This window comes from Carassius auratus, chromosome 47, assembly GCF_003368295.1.
Source record: "Carassius auratus strain Wakin chromosome 47, ASM336829v1, whole genome shotgun sequence".
NCBI lineage: Eukaryota > Metazoa > Chordata > Actinopteri > Cypriniformes > Cyprinidae > Carassius > Carassius auratus.
Window position 1 is genome coordinate 9,209,723 of NC_039289.1, and position 22,734 is coordinate 9,232,456.

At 40.2% G+C, this 22,734-nt stretch overlaps 1 protein-coding gene across 4 annotated transcripts in view; it reads left to right on the plus strand.

The window, feature by feature from the left end:
• Nucleotides 1-22,734, plus strand: part of LOC113065029 (adhesion G-protein coupled receptor G7-like) — a 95,002-nt gene that overhangs the window by 21,283 nt on the left and 50,985 nt on the right. The window contains exons 10-17 of one of the 4 annotated variants that reach the window (XM_026236138.1): nucleotides 15,394-15,552; nucleotides 15,680-15,792; nucleotides 15,873-16,210; nucleotides 17,517-17,598; nucleotides 17,716-17,874; nucleotides 17,960-18,119; nucleotides 18,209-18,399; nucleotides 18,488-18,890. The exons of the other annotated variants lie outside the window; for them this stretch is intronic. Of the exons in view, the coding sequence (XP_026091923.1) occupies nucleotides 15,394-15,552; nucleotides 15,680-15,792; nucleotides 15,873-16,210; nucleotides 17,517-17,598; nucleotides 17,716-17,874; nucleotides 17,960-18,119; nucleotides 18,209-18,385 (1,188 nt within the window). The 3' untranslated portion in view covers nucleotides 18,386-18,399; nucleotides 18,488-18,890. Of the gene's footprint in view, nucleotides 1-15,393; nucleotides 15,553-15,679; nucleotides 15,793-15,872; nucleotides 16,211-17,516; nucleotides 17,599-17,715; nucleotides 17,875-17,959; nucleotides 18,120-18,208; nucleotides 18,400-18,487; nucleotides 18,891-22,734 lie in introns of those variants that run through there. 4 annotated transcript variants of the gene reach the window in all.

Genomic DNA, 22,734 nt, shown 5'->3' on the forward strand with positions numbered 1-22,734 from the left:
CGAGGTAGTGCCCGAGGCCGTTCCAGAGGCGGTGCCCGAAGCAGAGGCGTCTCACGTCTCCACAGGCACTCCTAAGTCTAGTCAGGTGCCCATTGACTGTCCAGAGTTGAGTCAGTTCTCGGTTGACCCTCTAGAGTCGAGTCAGGTGTTCATGGACCCTCTAGAGTCAGGGTTAGTCACCGTTGACCTTCCAGTATCAGGGTTAGTTAGCGTTGACCCTCCAGAGTCAGGGCTAGTTCCTGCTGACCATCCAGAGTCGAGTTATGTTCCAGTTGTTCCTCCTGAATCAAGTCTGATTTCTATCGACCTTCCAGAGTCTAGTCAGGTTCCGGTTGACCCTCCAGAGTCGAGTCAGGTGTTCGTGGACCCTCCAGAATCAGGGCTAGTTACCGTTGACCCTCCTGAATCAGGGCTAGTTCCTGTTGACCTTCCAGGGTCGAGTCAGGTTCCCGTGAACCCTCCAGAGTCAGGGCTAGTCACTGATGACCTTCCAGAGTCCGGACTAGATACCATGGTCTTTCCAGAGACAAGGCTAGTCACCGGTGATCTTCGAGGACTGAGTCAAGTCACCGGTGATCTTCATCCTCCCATTGGGCCGACCACTAAGACGTGGTGGTTTTCCGCTCCACCCTGGGGGACTCTGGCCTTGACCACGAGGACGTGGTGCTCTTCCGCTCCACCCTGGGGGGGCTTCTGCCTTGACCACATGGGTGTGATGGCCCTCTGTTCTGCCCGGATGGGCATCACTTGATGTCCTCCATGTACCCATGTTTTTGTGTTTTTGTTTTCATTTGTTTTTCTATTTATCTCCTTCTTTGGACCTGGCCCTCCATCCCTCCCCTTCATCCTCCGCCGGTCCACCACCCTCCGGGACTCCTTGTTTTGTGTTACACTTTCCTGCCTCTGCCTTTCCATTCCCTCTGGTTGTTCCGTCTCTGTTTTTTCCATTTTACCTGGTTGTCCTGTCTTTGTCTCTCCATTCTACCTGGCTCTCTGTCTGTCCATCCTTCTGGTTCTCCTGTCCCTGTATTCTGACCCTCCGTCCCTCCCCCTAGTCCGCCACCGCTTCACCTCCCTCCTACCTCTTTTTCCTGTTGTGTTTTCCGGGGTTTCAGGTGGAGCATCTGGGAGCTGCTCCGTAGGGGAGGGGGTAATGTCACGCTGTCAGTCTCTGTTTTCCTGGGTGTTCCCTAGTGAGCTCACTTCTCCTTAGGCACTTCACCATAGGCACTTTAATTCCTCTAGTCTGGTCATGTCTTCACAGTAATTGCACTCCAATTAAATCGCACAGGTGTTGACAATCCTTTGTCATTAGTCTCCCTATATAGAGCTGTCCTTCTCTGTTGTCTGTATGGAGTCCTTACCTTATGTGTGAATTGTTCTCGTCTCCCGAGACTTCCCCTTACCTTCTCGCTTCCTCCGAGTTCCCGTTTCATCCGGTTTCCTCTTTTGTTTTGGTTTTGTTTGTCTCCCATGACTGTTTATTTTGTATTTACCTTTTTGTTACAATAAACCATACTTGCATTTGGATCCTACCCTCTCCTTGTGTTTCTCCTAAACCCAACCGTCACAAGAAGTTAGGAGAGAAGTGTAAGTCAGATATACAGAGACCACGGACAGGATCAAAACATTTAGATGCTGAAGTGTATTCATCTGGGCGCATAAATCCATAGAAAGCAGTTAAGAACACTGCTTCTAGCAGAATATTAGAGTATATGGAAAAAAGCCCATTGCGTAGGGAAAGGATTAATCTTTGCAGCAGAGGCAGAGAGAAAGGCAACCTTTTATCGGGGGAATTCGTAGAGGATTTAACGAAGCCTTTGAGCAGTAATCGAACGGAAGAATCAGTGAAGAGACTTGGAAAATCGGGATTAAAATATTTAGCATAAAATTTAATCCCAGCGAGCAATCTGTGAATTGAGGAAATTTTTAAATTGCGATTTTCGAAATTAAAAACAAGGAACGGGCAAACAGTGGTAACCAGAATAGGAAATAAAGGAATCTGGAAGGAATAGAAAAACATTAGAAAAGAAGACCAAGCTGAAGTGTAAGCTTTGAAAGTTGAAGGAGCAACTCCTTTAGACATATTGTGACACTTGGTAAATGAAACAGGAGGCAAAAGCGAGTAAACAGAGTTTATTGTACAAGATGTGATGATGGAAGGTTGGAGAGTGACACAGGAACATCGATGGCAGCACAGACTGGTGAGTTGGTGAGTTGAGTGCGCTGGTAGGGATGACGGTGGTGGTAGATCCGAGTGAGGTGACGATAATCCGTGTGTGAAGGTAGTAATCCAGAGCGAACCGAAACAGGAGACAAAGCAAGGCAGGAACACAAGAAACAGACATCTAACACGGAGGACCTCAAACAACGATCTGACAAACAAGAGACGAAAGACAGGGTGTTAAATAGGCAGCTGGAATGAGATGCACCTGCCGCTGATCAGACGATCAGCGGCAACACCCACATGAAACAATCAACATGACGTAACATGAATACAGCTGCATTCATGAACCGTGACACATATAATGCCTAGCTGATCTTTGCAAATCGTCTAATTTAACATAGTTGCTGATAGGGGAGGGCAGGGTGTTGGTTCTGTATTGGCTGAAGGGCAAAGCCGTCTGAACGTCTGAAAACGAAAGCGGGAGAGCGTGTCAGCAATAACGTTGCGGTGCCCTGGTATATGAGCAGCTTTAATAATAAAATTGAAAGTGACTGATTGCCAGATTAAACGTCTCAAAAGAGGCATGATCGTTTGGCACGAGACCTGCCTTTATTGATTATGGCAACAGTGGCTTCGTTATCGCAAAACAGCAAAATGCGTTTCCTTGACCACGCTGAACCCCAGATTACACTAGCAACTACTAGAGGATAAATCTCGTAGAGCGCAGAAGACACAGGACCTGATTCTTTCTTAGGGAATTCATTTGGCCACTTCTCTGCGAACCATTGCCCTCGAAAAAACCCACCAAAGCCGATAGATGGGGCAGCATCGGTAAATAAATGAAGGTCTGCGGAGGATTCAAAGGCGTCATTGTAAAAGAAAGAAATACCGTTCCAATAATTAAGCAACTGAGTCCAAAATTTTATATCGGAGAGACATCCGTCATCTAACTGGATCGGATAGCTTAATTTTTGGATGGAATGGGCCATAGTTAACAGCCGAGAAATAAATGTTCTGCCTTGTGGTATGATGCTCATAGCGAAATTGAGGTGATCGAGCAGAGAGAGCATGTCTCGTTTCGTGACGCAGCGTAGAGAGGAAAAAGATTCCAGAAACGACCTGATCCTTAGGAGTTTCTCTTGTGGCATGGAAGCTTGCATTTTGACTGTGTCAAGGGAAATGCCTAAGAATTCTAACGAAGTAGAAGGGCCTAATGTTTTTTCGGCAGAGAGTGGAACACCGACATCGCTAAATATTTGTTTAAGGATGGAAGATTGTGAAGATGGAAAGTCGACTAGCAAAAAATCGTCTAGTAAATGCAAATGAAAGTAAGCTTACAGACGTTCAGTAGAATCCAACACAGAGCTTCTGAGAGACTGTTGAAAATATGCGGGTTACTTCTACAACCGAACGTGAGCCTCACAGCGAAGTAGAATTTTGAGTTCCATTTCACTCCAAAATACGGCCAATCAGATGGGTGAATTGGCATAGTTTTAAAAGCGTTGGTAATATCAGCTTTGGCTAACCAAGCACCAGGACCAGCTAATTTAATTAACTGGATGGCGTTATCCACCGTAGCGTAATGAAAATTTAAATTTTTAAATTAAATTTATTCATTTAGCAGACGCTTTTATCCAAAGCGACTTACAGTGCATTCAGGCTATCAGTTTTTACCTATCATGTGTTCCCGGGGAATCAAACCCCCAACCTTGCGCTAGCTTGTTTGCTAATGCAACGCTCTACCAGTTGAGCTACAGGTGATGAAGAGAAATGAAGAGAAAAAGGTGTTAGGGGAGAAAAAGGAAGAGAAGAGAAAAAGGTGTTAGGGGAATGTTTTCGTTAACGTTAGCTACGTTGGAGGAATGTGGAGAAGACATCAAAGATTAGACGTTTTTACCGGAATATTTGCGAGTTGCGATGCCGATGGCATTAATCCGAAATGGAGAAAAAGGAGGAGAAGTGAAGGGGCCGATAACATATCCTTTATTAACCTCTTTATCTAAAAGAACTGAAACCACATCAGGTTCGTGTCTAGCAGATTGCAAATTTTTTGCAACAAAAGAGGCAGAAAGAGGAGAAAGGATACCCACCCGAAACCCTTGGGACAAACCGGTGATTAAATAATCAACAAATACCAGATCGGGGTGAGAAGAGAGGTAGCTTGAAAGGTTGGAAATATTAATAGGAGTAGATGGGTGTTTATTCAAAATTTTTCCGAATTAGGGCTTTCCCTCGGGGTGCAGGTTTGTACCCGCGTGGACAAACAGATTTCGGGTGTGGATCCTTGCAAACACTACAAATATGATCAAATTTGCAATTAGGGAAAGAACAAATGGCCTCATTAAATTGAAAACAAAGAGGTACGTTATTGAATTCTGCCGCAGTAGAGCGACCTCTGGAGTTTGAAGAGAGGCTTACATTTTCAGGACCTTGGACAGCAGCTGGATCGTTAGTAGCAAACGCTTTAGGGCAAAATGAAGCCTTGTCACCGTGAGCGCTGCAAATGGCGCAAGTTAAGCTTTTTTGGCCTCCGAAATGTCGGACGAGCAGTTCGGTGTTGGTAACTGACCAGTCTAGTCTTGAATTAAAAAGTGAAATAAAGGAGGCAGATTTCGCTGAGAAGGACTTGTGGTACTCGTAAAATAGAGTTCCCCCGTATCTTTGACTGAAGTCCGCCATCATTGATAGATAAAGATCTAGCTCTTCCCTTCTCTCGGGGTAGGTTTGACACAGAATGTCTCTGTAAATACTGAATGCAATGACGAATTCGCCAAACGAGAGATTTTGTTGTAAACGGGGATCGGAAGTTTTAAGAAGTACTGCCACGTCACCACAGTCAACCATTTTCCTGTCGGCAGCAGGCGAAGGAAGCAGTAAGGTAGCAAGATTGATGTCCTTACCTTGGATGATATTGCTTCTTAAATGGTTAGACACTGTTGCGGCGGCTGGTGGAACAAAACGTCTACCGAATGCTTGTGCTGGAGTTGCTGTGGAAAGGTTGAAGTTTGAGGAAGCCGGTGAAGCGGAGACATTTTGAAAAGGTGTCTGGATAGTGAGCTGAGAAGGTGGCGAGGAAGCTGAAGTCGATGGCATGCTCTGATAGTTACTAAATCCAGAAGGGGGAGGAAGAGACTGAGGAATAGCTGAGGAGTGTATTGCCGGATCTGTACTTGAGTGGGAACTGGTAAAAGAATGTTCATTTTTGATTGTAGTTCTTTGACTGTTTTGGAGAGATTTTGAACAGCAGAGATGAGATGGAAATTCATATCGGTGGATTCAATGAATTGAGGTGGAGATGGTGCTCTGGCAGGTTGTGATGTTCTTTTTGTGGGAACTGGTAAAGATGATTTAGCCGTTCTTTTCTTTCCGGTCTGTTTTGTCTGAGTTGTCGATGTTGAAGGTTTTGGAGTCATTTGGGTAGGAACTGGGGGATAGCCCAGCGTGTTATAGGCGAGAGAAAGTATGTCTTCTCTTGAGAGACCTTGGCTTATTGGTATTCCAGCATTTTCGAGAGCTTTGGATATATTTTCCGAAGAACACTGAGCCCATGGTGAAGTGCGGCACTGCAAACGCGCACTTCGGCGAGCGGTAAAAGGAGATGGCAGGACGATTTCATTGTCAGAATCGGAGTATTCGCAAATATATTGCGAGTTTTTAGACATTTTTTGGTCGGCAACTGAACGTGAGCAACTGAGTGAAGCGTTCAGCATCTGCAAACTCAGACAAGTGTAAGCACAGGTTCTTTTATACTTCTATTATTAGAACGTGATTGGACAATTGAGAAGGTAATAGGTGACGCTAACAATTGAGTCTTCCTGGCAGAACTTATTCTAAAGCTTCCAAAACCTGCTGTCCACAATCACGCCAAGCAATTTGGTCTCGGCCACTTGTTCAATGATCAAACCACCAACTAATAAATTCAAAGCAGGGGTATCTTTTAAAAGATGATTGGATCCCAACATCATACATTTACTCTTCGCAACATTAATAACTAACTTATTTTCTATGTTCCAATTTTCTATCAATTTTAATTCATTGTTTAATACATAATTATGTCTGGCAGAGTCATAATCAGAAACAAAAATAGTCAAGTCATCTGAATATGGCAGTAGTGGCACACCGCAAAACAAAAGACAAATCATTAATGAAAATAGAAAATAACAGTGCAGGTAGCTACAAAACCACAAGAAGGGGGCACCCCTTGCTACAGCACTAGTGGCAGGGCATGTGCCTGTTGATAACTTCTCTTTCATGAAGTCCAGAACTGAAGCAATCTGGCTGTTTACTGGATCTACATTCTGTACAATGTATCTAGTTGAGGAAGCCCTAGCACTTAGAATGGTCTCAATAACATCGGTGAAAGCCCTGTGTTTCTCAGTTGGTACCCATCAGGGGCCAAACATGAAGATTCCACAGTTCGGGCCTGGGATGGAATATCGTGCTCTCTGTCTGAGAAAGAAGGTCCCTCCTCTCCGGAATTGCCCATGGCGAGCCATCGAGGAGAGATATTATCTCTGAGAGCCACACTCTGTTCAGCCAACGTGGTGATATCAGCAAGAGGCAAAACCCTTGTTGGCGAACTCCGGCTAGAACTCCTGGGAGCAGAGAAACTGGAGAAATGCATACAGGAGCATTTTGGGCCATGTGTGCGCCATCATATCCAGAACCAGGGGGGGCTGGGTGACCCAGAGAGAAGTAGAGGGGACATTGCACTGTCTGTTAGGAGGCTAAGAGGTCCACCTTGTAAAATTTTTCCAAATCTGTTTAACTACTTACAGTGGGAGTTTCCTTTCCCCCGTCGGTAGTGTCTGTCTGGACAGTAAATCTGCTCCCACATAGAATGTCAAAAGCCCTGATTGACAGGAACTTGTCCTGAAACCAAAGAAAAATCTGCCTCGCTATTCTGTTCAGATTGCGTGAGCGCAGACCTCCCTGGTGATTTCTATAAGAGACTGTTGCTGTGTTGTCCACCCGTACTAGGACATGACAGCCCCTTAATTGATGGAGAAAATATTTCAGAGCCAGAAATATGGCCATCATCCCGCAGAAATTGATGTGCCAATCGAGCTGAAGACCCTCCCATTCCACTTGAGCTGGATGGCCAACAAAGACTGCTCCCCAGCCCATCAGAGTAACATCCGTCGTTAGCAGTCTGCAACGACATGGTGCCCCTAGAGCTGATGACCCTCCCATTCCCCTTGAGCTGGATGGCCAACAAAGACTGCTCCCCAGCCCATCAGGGAGGCATCCGTCGTTAGCTGTCTGCGATGACACGGTGCCCCTAGAGTGGAACCTAAGGCAAGGAACCAGGGTCTGAGCCACAGAGAAAGTGTACGAAGAATGCGGCGCATCACTTTTAGTTGTTTTTGAGGATTGGCTATTGGATGAAATCCTCTGGCTTTTAGCCACAAATGAAACGGTCTCATGTGCAACAGCCCCAGAGGAATCACCATAGATGCTGAAGCCATGAAACCTAACATCATTTGGTACTGATGAACAGTGCGATCTTGGTCTTGCTTGACCTCGCTCATGGTCTGCCGAATGGTCTCGATTCGAGCGGGAGACAGCTGTGCCCAAAACAAAGAGACAAATCTGTGGCTCGACGAAGCTCAGCGAACACTTCCTTGTGCACCTAGAGCCACTAGCTTGGTGCCCTGACCTGCAGCTTGGTAAGTCCAAGAGGTATATCATCCCCCTCGTGAACTGAAGAAGCACTGGAGCGCGCTTCGAGATCATGAGAAGGGATGCGTGGATCAGGTGATGCAGCAAGCGAAAGGGACGGACCCATCGCTCGTTGGTCAATGCAGATCCCTACGAGAGCCCCATGATGACAATGTGGGTGCGGTCTGGGAATAGTTCAGACGAGAGCAAAGCATTTTCTTGACAGTGAACAGTTCACAATGCTCGCACTCGCCTTTCTCTACAGCCAGAACCACGTGCTCTTCCCCAACAAACAAAACAGTAATAATGTGTGTATCCAGTTAAGACATGGAAAGGGATCATCCTAACGAAGATCTGTAGCAGATGAAAGAATTTTCCTGACGCACATATGCACATAATTATCTGAAGACAAAAGACCGGTTGATGCACCTGTGGCTTATATATTTATAGCCCCGTGTTGCAGGCACGCTCCGATGATGTCATCAACCGAGGGTATATTACCTCCGGGTCAATTCTATCGACGTGTTACACACATTATTCACAGCTGGTCACTATTAAGACATTTCCCAATGCGCTGAGCAGTGCAGTAACAAATGTAGCTTTAGAAAGGGAACTGTGTAACTCTTCCATAGAGGGGAGGGGACAGCCAACTACCTTCTGGGCAGTGGTAATGATCCTCAGTCTTATTTTGAAGCGGGACTATTGTAGCAGACTTCAAGCAGAGTGGTAAAGTGGCCTGGGACAGGGACTGGTTAAAGAACCAATGGTAAAGACCCCAGCCAGCTGATCCACGCATTCCCTCAACACTCATCCGGGGATGCCATCAGGTCCTGCAGCAATTGTCAGGTTGATTTTCCTCAATGTGCATCTCACCTCATGCTCCCGTACTGTTGTTTACCCCTTTCCACACCTCCCTATAGTTCCCTATAGAAGCAATCCTCCATCTTCCTCCTGTGTGTAGCCTGACAGTTCTGAATGTGGTAGAAACACTCTTTCTTAGGGGGATATAAGCTGGAAATAAAAGCAGGGACATGTGGTCTGACTGGCCCAGATGTGCTAATTGCTTAGCCCTGAAGCCCTGCTTAATGTTTGAATAGACCGTATCAAGTATATTTGCTCCTCTAGTAGCACATTCAATGTGCTGATTGAATTTAGGGAGCACTAGCTTTAAATCTGCATGATTAAAGTCCCCTGCAACAATGTGAATATTCTGCAGAGATGCTCACAAGTCTCTGAGCTAGAGTCCAAGTCAAGTCTCAAGTCTCTGAGCTAGAGTCCAAGTCAAGTCTCAAGTCTCTGAGCTAGAGTCCAAGTCAAGTCTCAAGTCTCTGAGCTAGAGTCCAAGTCAAGTCTCAAGTCTCTTTATTATATTAAGTCTCTGGTTATAATAAATGTTGCATCACGTACAGCGACCCATCCAAGCTGCTTAGAACACTGCATAGCTATATATAAGGAATTCAAAGCATGTAATATGTTATTATGACAACTCTATTTATTTGCATACAATATCAACTTTGATTTTGGTATATAATCAGTGTAAACAGGCTATTGCAACATGACAAAAACACCAAGAATGCTTTACTTTTAAGTTAATATCTGTATTTTGCATTTATGGATTCAGTAATGGCCTTCTGTCTGTCCTGGCTGTATAGCTGCACACCTCTCGTCTGGCTTAAGAATGAACAAAGCTACGCTGACTTATGTTATTCATACAATACCTACTCACAAATAAACATCAAAAACAAAGCCGGCTGCAATGAATTTCTGTGCAAAACAGCTTTTACTACTAACTCTTCCACACAAGAACATTATCACACAAGAACATTTTGATAGAGAACCAAAAATATTTAAAGTAGATAAAATTAGAATAAATAAAATGGAAATGTCTACATACTATTACTACTGTAAACTTTGCAAATAGGACATCAGCCCCTTCAAGTCAATAAACAATAACAAAGTGGGCTGCAATGAATATCTGTGCAAAACGTCATGGCTCCGCTCCTACCCAATGACAGAGGCACGCAGGTTTTTTTCCACTGGAGTACTCACGTGAAGGATGCGTGCACAACTAATAACTAATATCATCACGCTATAAAGGGTTGGCCTGCGCTGGGTGCGCCCCTCCCCCTATAACTGTTCTGTCTCGCGGAGGAGCTCATTTGTGTGCATCTGTGTGAAACACGCGCTCTGAAACACGCATAGGAAAAAAGAGCGACAGAAAGAACGGCTCCCCTCCAGCCGTGACTCGGCTCCCATCGTTCATGTTTATGAGCCGTTCAAAAGAATCGGTTCGTTCGCCAACGTCACAACTCTAACAGCGAGCTCATCTGACGTTTACTAAAAATTAACATTGTTCACGAGTCCCGGAGCTCGAGTCCGAGTCGAGTCTGAAGTCTTTCGAGGACGAGTCTCAAGTCGAGTCTGAAGTCACTGTTTGTGCGACTTAAGTCGCACTCGAGTCCGAGTCTCAAACTCGAGTCCCCATCTCTGATATTCTGCTGACTTACATTTTATCATGTGAAAGTCCAAGAGCCAAGCTAACATTAGCATCCGGTGGTATATAGATAGCAGTTATCAAAACAACAGTAAATTCAAGATGAAGATAAATGGCCCTGTATTTAGTTTTCATAAAATCCAAGTCTGGGGAGCATTGAATTCAATTTCAATTCAAGTTTATTTGTATAGCGCTTTTGACAAAACAAATCGTTACAAAGCAACTTTACAGAAAATTATGTTTCTACAATATTTAGTAGTAGCTAGTAGTTTGTGCACATTTGACAGGATTTTAGAAAAAAATAAAAATAATAATAATTCAAGACGTAGTCAGCTAGACAATGAACTATCAATATTATTAATTAAGTTATTATATGATTCAGTCACACATTTAGCAATAATTGTTAGTTCTGTTTGTTGATTCAGGGTTAGCATCATCTGGGGTCCTCTGAGGGGTCAGCATCATCTCTTCTCAGGTGTTCTGGATCCAGACTGGAGCTTGTGTAAATCCTAGTTACCACGGGATGTGAATCCCGTGGCGAAACATAGAAACAAAATACAGACATCATTAGCATAGCTGCTGATCCAACAAAGTAAAATTAGTTTAACCCAAGCTAATGAATAAAAATGCACCTGTGATCAGATGCAACTACACTCACAATTAAAAAGATACATTATTTGAATGCTTGGTGAAAGAGATGTGTTTTTAATCTAGATTTAAACAGAGAGAGTGTGTCCGAACCCCGAACATTATAAGGAAGGCTATTCCAGAGTTTGGGAGCCAAATGTGAGAAAGCTCTACCTCCTTTAGTGGACTTTGCTATCCTAGGAACGTTTTTTGACCTTAGGGTGCGTGATGGGTTGTAACGTGGTAGAAGGCTAGTTAGGTACGCAGGACCTAAACCATTTAGGGCCTTATAGGTAAGTAATGATAATTTGTAACTGATACAGAACTTAATAGGTAGCCAGTGCAGAGACTGTAAAATTGGGGTAATATGATCATATTTTCTTGACCTGGTAAGGACTCTAGCTGCTGCATTTTGGACTACCTGTAGCTTGTTTATTGATGAAGCAGGACAACCACCTAGAAGTGCATTACAATAGTCCAGTCTAGAGGTCATGAATGCATGAACTAGCTTTTCTGCATCAGAAACAGATAACATGTTTCGTAGCTTGGCAATAATTCTAAGATGGAAGAATGCAGTTTTTGTAACATTGGAAATATGATTTTCAAAAGACAAATTGCTGTCTAATATAACACCCAGATTTCTGACTGTAGAGGAAGTAACAGTACATCCGTCTAGTTGCAGATTGTAATCTACAAGATTCTGTGTAGTGTTTTTTGGTCCAATAATTAGTATCTCTGTCTTATCTGAATTTAATTGGAGAAAATTATTTTACATTTTTAACACACTCTGTTAGCTTGCATATATAATTGGGAAGTTTCATCTGGTCTCGTTGAGATATATAGCTGAGTATCATCAGCATAACAGTGGAAGCTAATTCCGTATTTTCTAATAATATTACCAAGGGGCAACTTGTATATTGAAAATAGAAGGGGACCTAGGACGGATCCTTGTGGCACTCCATATTTTACTGATGATAAATGAGATGACTCCCCATTTAAGTAAACAAAATGGTAGCAATCGGACAGGTAGGATCTAAACCATCTTAGAGCCTGCCCTTGAATACCTGTATAGTTTTGTAATCGATCTATGAGTATGTCATGATCTATGGTGTCGAACGCAGCACTAAGGTCAAGTAAGACTAGAAATGAGATGCAGCCTTGGTCTGACGCAAGGAGCAGGTCATTTGTAATTTTAACAAGTGCAGTTTCTGTGCTATGGTGGGGCCTAAAACCTGACTGAAATTCTTCATACAGATCATTTTTATGCAGGAAGGTGCTCAATTGAGCAGACACAACTTTTTCTAAAATTTTAGACATAAATGGAAGATTTGAAATAGGCCTATAATTTGCCAGTACACTAGGATCTAGTTTTGGTTTCTTAATAAGAGGCTTGAATGGTTTTGGGACGTGACCTAAAGATAACGACGAGTTAATGATATTGAGAAGCGGTTCTTTGGCTACAGGTAACAGCTCTTTCAGTAATTTAGTGGGTACGGGATCTAATAAACATGTTGTTGGTTTAGATACAGTGATAAGTTGATTTAGCTCTTCCTGTCCTATGGTTGTAAAGCATTGCAGTTTATCTTTGGGTGCGATGGATGAAGCTGAAGTGTTATATGATGTAGAATCTACATTCGCTATTGTATTTCTAATGTTATCTATTTTATCAGTGAAGAAATTCATAAAGTCATTACTATTTAACGTTGGTGGAATATTTGAATCAGGTGGCGTCTGGTAATTTGTTAACTTAGTCACTGTGCTAAATAAAAACCTTGGATTGTTTTGGTTATTTTCAATGAGTTTGTGTATATGCTCTGCCCTAGCAGTTTTTAAACCCTGTCTATAGCTGGACATACTGTTTTTCCATGCAATTCTAAAAACTTCTAAGTTAGTTTTTCTCCATTTGCGTTCAAGACTACGAGTTACTTTCTTGAGAGAGTGAGTATTACTGTTATACCATGGTATACTTTTTTCAATTTGATCGGGGCAACAGCTTCTAATGTATTCGAGAAAATAGTGCCCATGTTGTCAGTAATTTCGTCTAATTCATGTGTATTTTTGGGTACAAATAGCAGTTGAGATAGATCAGGCAGGTTATTTGCGAATCTTTCTTTGGTGGCTGGAACAATAGTTCTGCCCAGACGGTATCGCTGCGACATATAGTTAATATCAGTTATACGCAGCATGCACGATACAAGGAAATGGTCTGTAATATCATCACTTTGAGGTACAATATCTATAGCAGTAAGATCGATTCCATGCGATATAATTAAATCTAGTGTATGATTAAAACGATGAGTGGGCCCGGTGACATTTTCAACGTGAATATTAAAATCTCCCATGATTAGTGTCTTATCAACTTTAACTAGAAGGTCTGAGAGGAAATCTGCAAATTCTTTTAGGAATTCTGTATACGGCCCTGGTGGTCTATACACAGTAGCCAGAGCAAGAGATACATTAGATTTCTTTTGCATGTCTGACAGAGTAACATTTGGCAGAAGTATTTCAAAAGAGTTTAACCTGTATCCTGTTTTCTGGGTAACATTGAGAATATCACTATATATTGTTGCAACACCCCCGCCACGACCAGTCTGACGGGGCTCATGCTTATAACAGTAGTTTGGTGGAGTAGACTCATTTAGACCAAAATAATCATTTGGTTTTAGCCAGGTTTCAGTCAAGCAGAGTAAATCAAAACTATTATCTGTGATCATTTCATTTACAAAAACTGCTTTTGGTGTGAGTGATCTAATATTTATGAGCCCAAACTTTAAATTTGATTGACATTGACTATTAACATTGACTATTTACATTTCGTGTTTACGTTTGGTGTTAGTGCACCAATTGTTTTTCACAAAAATGCATAACTGCCCTCCTCTGCTCCTACCAGAGTCTCTGGTCCTGTCATAGCGATGCACTGTGTGGCCTGCTAGCTCAATAACTGTATCTGGAATAGATGAAGTGAATTTGTCTATTGAAATGATTAAATGCAGCAATCCTTAACAATGTTGAACGATGCAACGAGTAGTTTCAGGTCATTCATCTTGTTAGCGAGGGATCTCACATTAATAAGGAAAATACTTGTGGCCGCTTCCATAGTCTCACTAACATGCCGGCTCTGTAGCCTCGCCTTTGCCTCCTCTCCCTGCGGAGAGGGTAATCCACAGAGAGCCCGGGCACTTAGCGATATCTGCCAGGATATCTTGAGAGCGGAGAAACTTGGCCGTAATTGCTTGCTCACTATGTGATCCTATTTCCAGCATATTTTGTCTACTGTAGATGTTATTTTCTCGACATGAAAACGTCAGGACAGATAACAATATAAACACAAACAACATAGGCCCAATCCCAATTCTATTTTATACCCCTACCCTTTCCCCTAAATATTCCCCTAAGGATTGGGACACCACTACCACGACATCACATGCCATCATTCGTCATCTAACTCTTACAATACACACATATACTGGTGTGCATTAAAGCCTTTATCGTTCTATATTAATGAGCTGCTTACTGACACACACATATCGGAAATCGTGCAGCTCACACATCCAGGAGAAAATAAACTTGTCAAAGCTGCCCCATGACTTTTATTAAATACAGTTTAAATACTGAATCGCTACATTATATTTTCCAGTGACGAGAGGATACAATCACTGTTTTAAAGTAAACTCACTCTAAAAAGATAAACGCACAGACGCGATTACACGCAACTTCCATTTCTCTCTCTCTCTCTCTCTCTCTCTCTCTCTCTCTCTCTCTTTCTCTCTCAAATAGGGCAATATTTTAGAAAATGGTTTAGCGATTTCTAATTATTGGGAGGATTAGCCCCCATCAATGTCTACGGCTGTTATCTCCCCGATCAGACATATGCTGTGGCACTATCATGCAGTCTGTAATGATATGACGTTAGCAAATATTAGCGATTTTTTTTTTTCAAACGTTTCATTGAGTAACATGACCATTAATATGAACTCACAATTGAATGTAACATAAAACAAATGATTACTTTTCGTTAAAATCTTTATTAATGCTAAAAATGCTTATATTTATGTGTCTTTTTGTTCGCTGTAGCAAGCCATGTTTCCGAGATAATTCATACCCCTTCGTTTGAAGTGTGGTCCCGAAAAATCTTCGTTTGAAGGGTTATCTGGCCCTTCCCCTTTCTCCTTCCCCTCCAACCAAAAGAGAATCGAGACAGAGGAAAGGGGTAGGGCTAAGGGGTAGGATTGGGATTGGGCCATAATAGAGCAAATCTTTTTTTATGTGAAGCAAAGCTAACTTTATAAACTAACCTCAAGAAACAATATAAAAATCTGCATTCCATGACCCCTTTAAGAGTGTATAAAACTAAAATGTGATGTTCCTCATTATCAAAAAAATACATCGACACAGATCTGTAAAAGTATGATGTTGATAAATGAGTACATCTTTGAACTTTCAGAACGATTCAACAATGTCCCTCAATGACTTTGCCTGCGTGTCTTGGAGTTACAGTAAAAAGGACTGGATCACTGATGGTTGCACTAAAATTGAGAATCACTCGGGAGATGCAGTTTGCAGCTGTAAAAAACAAAAAAATGCTAACTTTGCTATTCTGATGGTAAGATATATTTATATCATAATGCAAGTGCCATTTATATTAGAGTTAAATGGATAAGTAGAGTCTATGATGCTGTAAATTAAAACCATTTTCACTAGAATCTAATGCGGGTTTCATTTTTCTGCAGGCATTTGATATCAACTATCAATATTCTGAAGAGTTGAATGGGATCAGCATCACCGGCTGTGTTCTGTCTGTTCTGGGTCTGTCTGTAACAGCATTGTACCAAATCAAAACCAGGTATAGGTATAAACTGATGGCATACAGCTTTTTTGCAGTGGTGAAGCAGTAATTTTTTCATATTCATACATATGCCACAGGAAGTCAAGAGGATGCAGCCCTACTCTGCTAGTGGTGAACATCTGCTTGAGTATGATGGTTTTCTACCTTCTCTTCATCCTCGGCATAAACAACCCTGTCAAACATATTGTCCAAAATGTTACAAATATATCTGGCGAGAATATAGTTCCTAAGTCTGATCACCACAAGTACTCAGATCAGGGACCTTGTACGGCAATTACAGCTCTGCTTCAGTACTTCCTGCTGGCTACGTTCACTTGGAACACTCTGTACGGCATTAATTTGTTCCTGATCTTAAGAAACTCACTGTCTGGAACACCTCCATGGTTTCCATGGGTCGCCATGGCTGTTGGATGGGGTAGGAGACACTGAACATGCACAAAACACCTATGTGTTATTTAATTTATGACAAACTTCTTAGTAAAGGTGTTCAAACAGGTTACAGTATGGGTTAAAATAACATATGGCTAAATGTATTAAATGGTATAAATATTCACATTTGTATTGCTGTTATGCCAGTGTTGTGTGTAGTCCGATACAGTGCAAGTGTGGTCCGATTCATGATCAAATGACTCTTATGAGCTGGTTCTTTTAAATGATAATGCAAAAAAAAAAACAAAAAAAAACAACAACAAAAAACTCACCAGCTGAAGAGCTATCGGTCTTCAAATTACAAAATTGTGTCCATTATTTAAGTAAAAGATGAGGCACTAAATAATTTCGCTCCCATTACTTAGGCCAAACTAAAACAAGATTTAGCTAAATCACTGAAACTGGAAATAAATGGATAAATAATAAACTCAAGTTCTCCCATTATAATCAACAAAGTACACACAATGTAAATAAAAGCATTAATTGATTGACAACTTCAGTGATTTTAAAGGGAGCCTTCTTTACTTGCTTTCATACAATTTAAGTAAAACTCCAAAAAAAAAAAAAAAAAAATTGCACCCATATTTAAATGCAGGAGTCTATTCTATTCCTTAAAATATTAAGAGTGCAAGATTTGTGTCGTGCATGATGCTGAGTGCGACGCACAACATTTATTCATATTTATTCTACATATTTTTTCTTCATTACAAATGTTTTTGGGTTTTATTTTTGTATCATTGCATGTAAAAATATTTAAACTTTGTAACGCATATGCAAAATGTGAAACTGTCCTCTTATAATTAATTGTACACTTAACTTTACCTGCTTTGTATATTTTTTTATTTAATGTAAAAGAGATTTATTAAAACAATCAAAATCAACTAATTGGAGCAGCATCAGCCGTTAGATCGTTTAAAAATGTCAAATAGCCTTCAATTTACATGTTATAACTTTACGTCTCTACTGTAGCCTTATGAAGATTTATTTTTAATCTGGATCCTATACTGTAACCTAAAAGGAATGTGGTTCATTGCTAATAATATTAAAGTGTTTGTACAGAAAATTATTCATGTGCATGCATGACAGGGAGGCACCCTTGCAATAATTTTTCTTTCCCCCGATAATGAAAACAAACATTTTAAGGACTATTGCAAAACATTGCTTAGTTTGTTCTCCCACTCCCATACATTCTGGGTATTAATTTCACAACAAACATATGACTAAATCTTAATCATCAAATCATGTCTCCAATATGCAAAGTCATCAGTGTCTATAAAGCTTTTCCTGTTTAGGTTTGCCTGCTGTTATTGTTGGTATTTCATTGGGTTCCACTTACAGTGTGGAGGAGCCTTTAGGTTATCGACAAGAAGAGTTGTAAGTAACACAATATTTTTAACTTTAAAGATCAACTTTACTCATTTATTTTTAATTAACTCTATTTAATATTACATTGATTTCAGAAATGTTGGTTCAGTTGTCATTTTTCTGCAGTTGCTGGCTGGCTTCACTGGACCACGAGCAAAAGTTTAGTATAAAGAAACCCATGCTTTGGGGATTCTTGCTCCCTTTACTGCTCATGCTGATCTCAAGCACACTGATACTTTTCTACTTCTCTTACACAATCTGCAGGACCAACCCTAAATTAAACAAGTAAGTACCAAAAAGCATGAACAATTATCAACCAAAATGGATTTATGAGAATATATTTCACCCATAACACACTGTTGCTGTTTAGATCACGTAAAACTCCTCTGAAGAAGAACATTTTGAGTAGTTTCTCTCTGGCAGTGATGCTCGGTTTGTCTTGGGTCACAGGCTACATTTTGCTGATCGCCCAAGAAAAAAAATTACATTATATTCTCAGTGTGGTTTTCTGTCTCTTAAACACAACACAGGTGGGTTAATGCACAATGCACAAACATTCACAAAAAGCTTATAATGGATTATCAATGCTTCTGTATTCATTTTTTTTTTTTTTTTAAAGGGTGTTCAGATATTTATTTTATTCACATTGAAGCCTTTTTTAAACTCAAATCCAGCTGTTCTTAACTCTCTGCGTGCACCAGAAATAGGCTTATACAAGAAAACTTTTTTTTTATGGAAAAATAAGACACCAGATAGCAACGAAAGCTACAAATCCACAGATCTTGACTCTATCTGAAAAGGCCATCAAAGGTAATATTAAATATATTACAATATCTAACCCAATGTAATATACAAACCACCCTTTCCTTATCAAAACTCTTCTTTTTATTTGGCGTAGATCATTGGTGAGACTGTGGTCTTCTCCTCAACGGTGATACATCATGCAGTGAAGCCTGATTAAATGAATGAAGACTAAATGAATATTTAGATAGATATTTTAAGAAATTGTCTTAAGGAGCTTCTTTGGCTTTGTTCACACTGCACACCAATCTGATTTGGTTTTAATTTTTACTGTTTAGTATTGATTTTAGACAATTGTCTCAGGTTATTCAATATGACCTGCTTATTCCAAAAGTATTATTGCTCTTTATTACCTAATGCATCTCACAGAGTTCGAGATACTCTGCAGTAAATAGGTGCCATAAGAATGAAATCCAAACAGTTGATATAAACAAAACAATAATCCACAAGAAATCAAGTGAAAGTGAAGTGACATTCAGCCAAGTGTAGTGACCCATACTCAGAATTCATGTTCTGCATTTAACCCATTCAAAGTGTACACACACATACACCTGGAGCAGTGGGCGGCCATTTATGCTGCAGTGCCCAGGGAGCAGTTGGGGGTTTGAAGCCTCACCCAAGGGCACCTCAGTTGTGGTATTGCCAGCCCGAGATTCAAACCCACAACCCTAGGGTTAGGAGTCAAAGTCGCTAACCACTAGGCCAAGACTTCCCCACGACTTCAACAAGCAATACACTCGACTCCAAATGGTGTATTACTCTGTGAATTATATCTGAGCATTTTATTGATAGTGATCCTTGAAATATATATATTAATTAAATGCAATAATCCAGTGAGATTTTTGTTTGCACAAGTAGTCTGACAGAAGCCAGTGCTCCACACATAGATCTGATCTCATCATCATCCAGTCTGTCTGGAATGCCACGAAGAAACAGGACAAAATGAGAAGAACTGTAGCAATACCTCCAAAATGCTTCAAGAAACCTGCAAAGCAACGGTACTGTGCAAAGTTTAAGACACTTGTGTAAAAATGCTGTAAATTGAGGATGCCAAATATAACGCCATTAATAGATTTTATTAATGAACTTCTCATAACTTAACTAAATTAAATCAACACACTCAATAAAAATGTATGTAAACATGTAAGTTGCATATATGGCATTAACTTCTAAATCTAATTATAAAATTATGCTCAAGTTTGTCGTTGGAAATATAATCAGTTACAGAGTGGCTATCATAACTTGTTTTGATGATTGTTCTGATGAACAGATTTATTTAAATATACATTAAATATTCAATACATCACTTACAGTTTAAGTCATATATAATGAATACTGTACACAACATAATTTAGTGAAGTGGTTTCGCTGTGATTCTCATGCCTAAAGCTGGATATATCTATGCCTGTGCATCATGCAACTGAACTTGTACATGCATCAATAATTTGCTAAACTTGTCTTATTTGAACAACATTATGCTTTGAATGGTGAGCTCAGCCTTGCTTTCTTGTTGAGTGATGCTTTTAAAGTAACATTTTTGTAATGTTCAGTACTATTGAGATCTCTCTGTGGTATGTTGGACTGTTGTGTTTTTATCAATGCTGTGGTAATTTCTGAAATTGCTTTTGGATGGAAAATTTGATACGCACAAGCTCTTCAATCTGCCTTCTCATCTTTTTTTTTCCTTCAATAAATATTTTTAATATAAAGATCATTCAGTGTCACCATGTTTGATTGAATTTTCCATCTTCTTTTGTCTTGTTGTCATGTTTGTATATGATCTCTCTGTTGAGTCCAGTCTCACATTTACATTTATTTATTTACAAGTGGAACAAATATTAATAAATTTTGTGGCAGTGTTGTTCATTGCTAGTTCATGCTGATGAACTTATGTAACATACAAAACCTTAAGCGTGTTGTAAACCAGGTACACCCCTTCATCACATTGGTGTTCTTATTGCTTTTCAATGGGGTATACTTTTGTCTAAATAGAGTTATCTGAAATTGTGTGTTTTTGAAAGCTTCTTTGTTCTGTCTAGGTGGTTTTGCTAGGTAGGCAGACCTGAAGGATTCCGCAGTGAAGTTGCTCTCTGAAGCACTAAAGAGTCCAAACTGTCAACTCAACATCATGAGATGATAAAAATAGATAACAAATCATTTTTATTATTATTATTATTAACCACAAGTACTATTGTGTACTGCTCCTTTACTGTGCTGTTTTATTGCTGCTTCTCAATCTGCCATTTACTGTACAGATTCTACTGATATTTTCCACTCTTACCCTATATGTATACTGTCTATGGAAGTTCTACAAACTGCATAAATTCCCCTTATATTAGAACTCATTATCAAGACATTTCAGTTAATTTTACCCCCAATTGTGTAATTAAAATGCTCTAGTCTTAACATACTGGTTGTTTCAGTACATCAGCTGACCTAAACACGCACATCTTTGGACTCTTTGGGTATAATTATTACATACAATGGCAACAAACACACTGAAAAAAAAATATAAAAAAAAATAATACATTTACACTTTTTTTCTGTTTGTGTCTGAACACACATTTAAAATAGAAGTGGCCAGTGGCCTTATTTCAGCTTTGATTACATTTATGCATTTGACAGATTATTGTATTTAAAGCAAGTTACAGTTTGTTCACAGTGTGTTGACATAATATTCGAAAGCCCCACATATTGGATATTCCTTCCGGCATTCTGATATTTCTATTGTAATTATCACAATGCTGCACAGTAAATTCCCAAGTGTTAAATTAACACTGCTCAGAGTATGTATAGTCCCACTCTAAAAGAGCATTAGGGGGCTTTCACACTGGCAGTTTAGTGCGGAACGGAGCACTAAAAAAATCGCTAATGTGAATGCTATCATCGGACCCTGGTGCGCACTGGGGTACTGAACCCGAGACTACCTGGAGAAGGTGGTCTGAGTTCGGTTGCTCCCGAACTGTGGCGCGGTTTGCATGAATGTGCAAGCAACATGGACTCGGGTGTGTACTTGTTCGGGAAGTAAAGTTTCCCGCGCATGCGTGACACTGTCAATGTGATTGTTTCCTCAACACACGAGAGAGCCGAAGTTGATTCCATACACTCATAAAAGTCCAAATTAAATTAATTTAAATTAAATAATTAAAATTAATTATTATGCTTCGCATAATAGCACCGAAATAACAAAAAATTACAATTAAGCTCAGTCGCGTTGTGTTCTCCATGCGTTTTCGTTTGTGATGACACAAGGTGACTGCAAACGCACCTGGGTTTGATACAACTGTTGAGTGTGAAAGCAGGCCAAAGCTGTGGGCGGCGCCAGGAACAATCGCGCTCGGACCACAGCAAACGAGCCCAGGGTAAAAGCCCTCTTAAAGGGATAGTTCAGCCAAAAATCTAAATAATGTCATTAATAACTCACCCTCATTTTGTTCCAAACCCGTGAGACCTCTGTTTATCTTCGGAACACAGTTTGGGTTTGGAACGACATGAGGGTGAATGATTAATGACATAATTTAGATTTTGGGGTGAACTATCCCTTTAAAGTAACACTGAAGCAGTGTTAAAGTTAATGAGATGTATGTGATTAATTAAGTGATCTGAGCATTAGTGATGAAAAGCTGATGTAAAAAAAAGCAGAATCTCTGAAGAAAAGAGAAACAAGAACTACAAATGACTTCAGCCACAGCCTTAGATGAAATCAACTGAAATAAAAGAAGACGTTCAATCTCTCAAGATCATAGCAGAAAATGATTAATCATCTCCACAAATAGCATCACCAGCTTCATGCATTACTAACCAGTTATTGATAATTAACGTTTAGATGTTTTTTTTTTTTTTTTTTTTTTTAACTTACAATTTTTGGGAATGGTGGTTATTATAGTTGCATCTTGACACTTGACTTTTTAAATTAAAGTTTATCTTTGGTTGTCTAAATTTTTTTGTATATCAAACATGCATGTGATGGCAAGGAATTTATGATAAAGTCATGTATCTGAGTCTCTGATTGCCATTTGTCCAAAACTGTAGTGCTTTTATGCTTTCAGTGTTGTTGTAGTTATATTAATGTGAGAAAAATGTTATAAACAACTTTTATAAATATGGCTCATAGGAAGGTTCTAATTTTCGGTGCTCATAGACACGATGAATCAGCATGTGAATCTCAGCATTCTCATCAATTTTTGAAAGTAACAAAATAAGGCAGTAAAAAGTCACCAAAAATAAAAATAAAAATGATGCTGCATAATTTATTCATGTCGCAATGCCTGCTGGGAGCCATGGATGAGTTAAAATTGGTGCACCCAGAATGCAATGCAGCATGAATCTGTCTGGTGATCATCA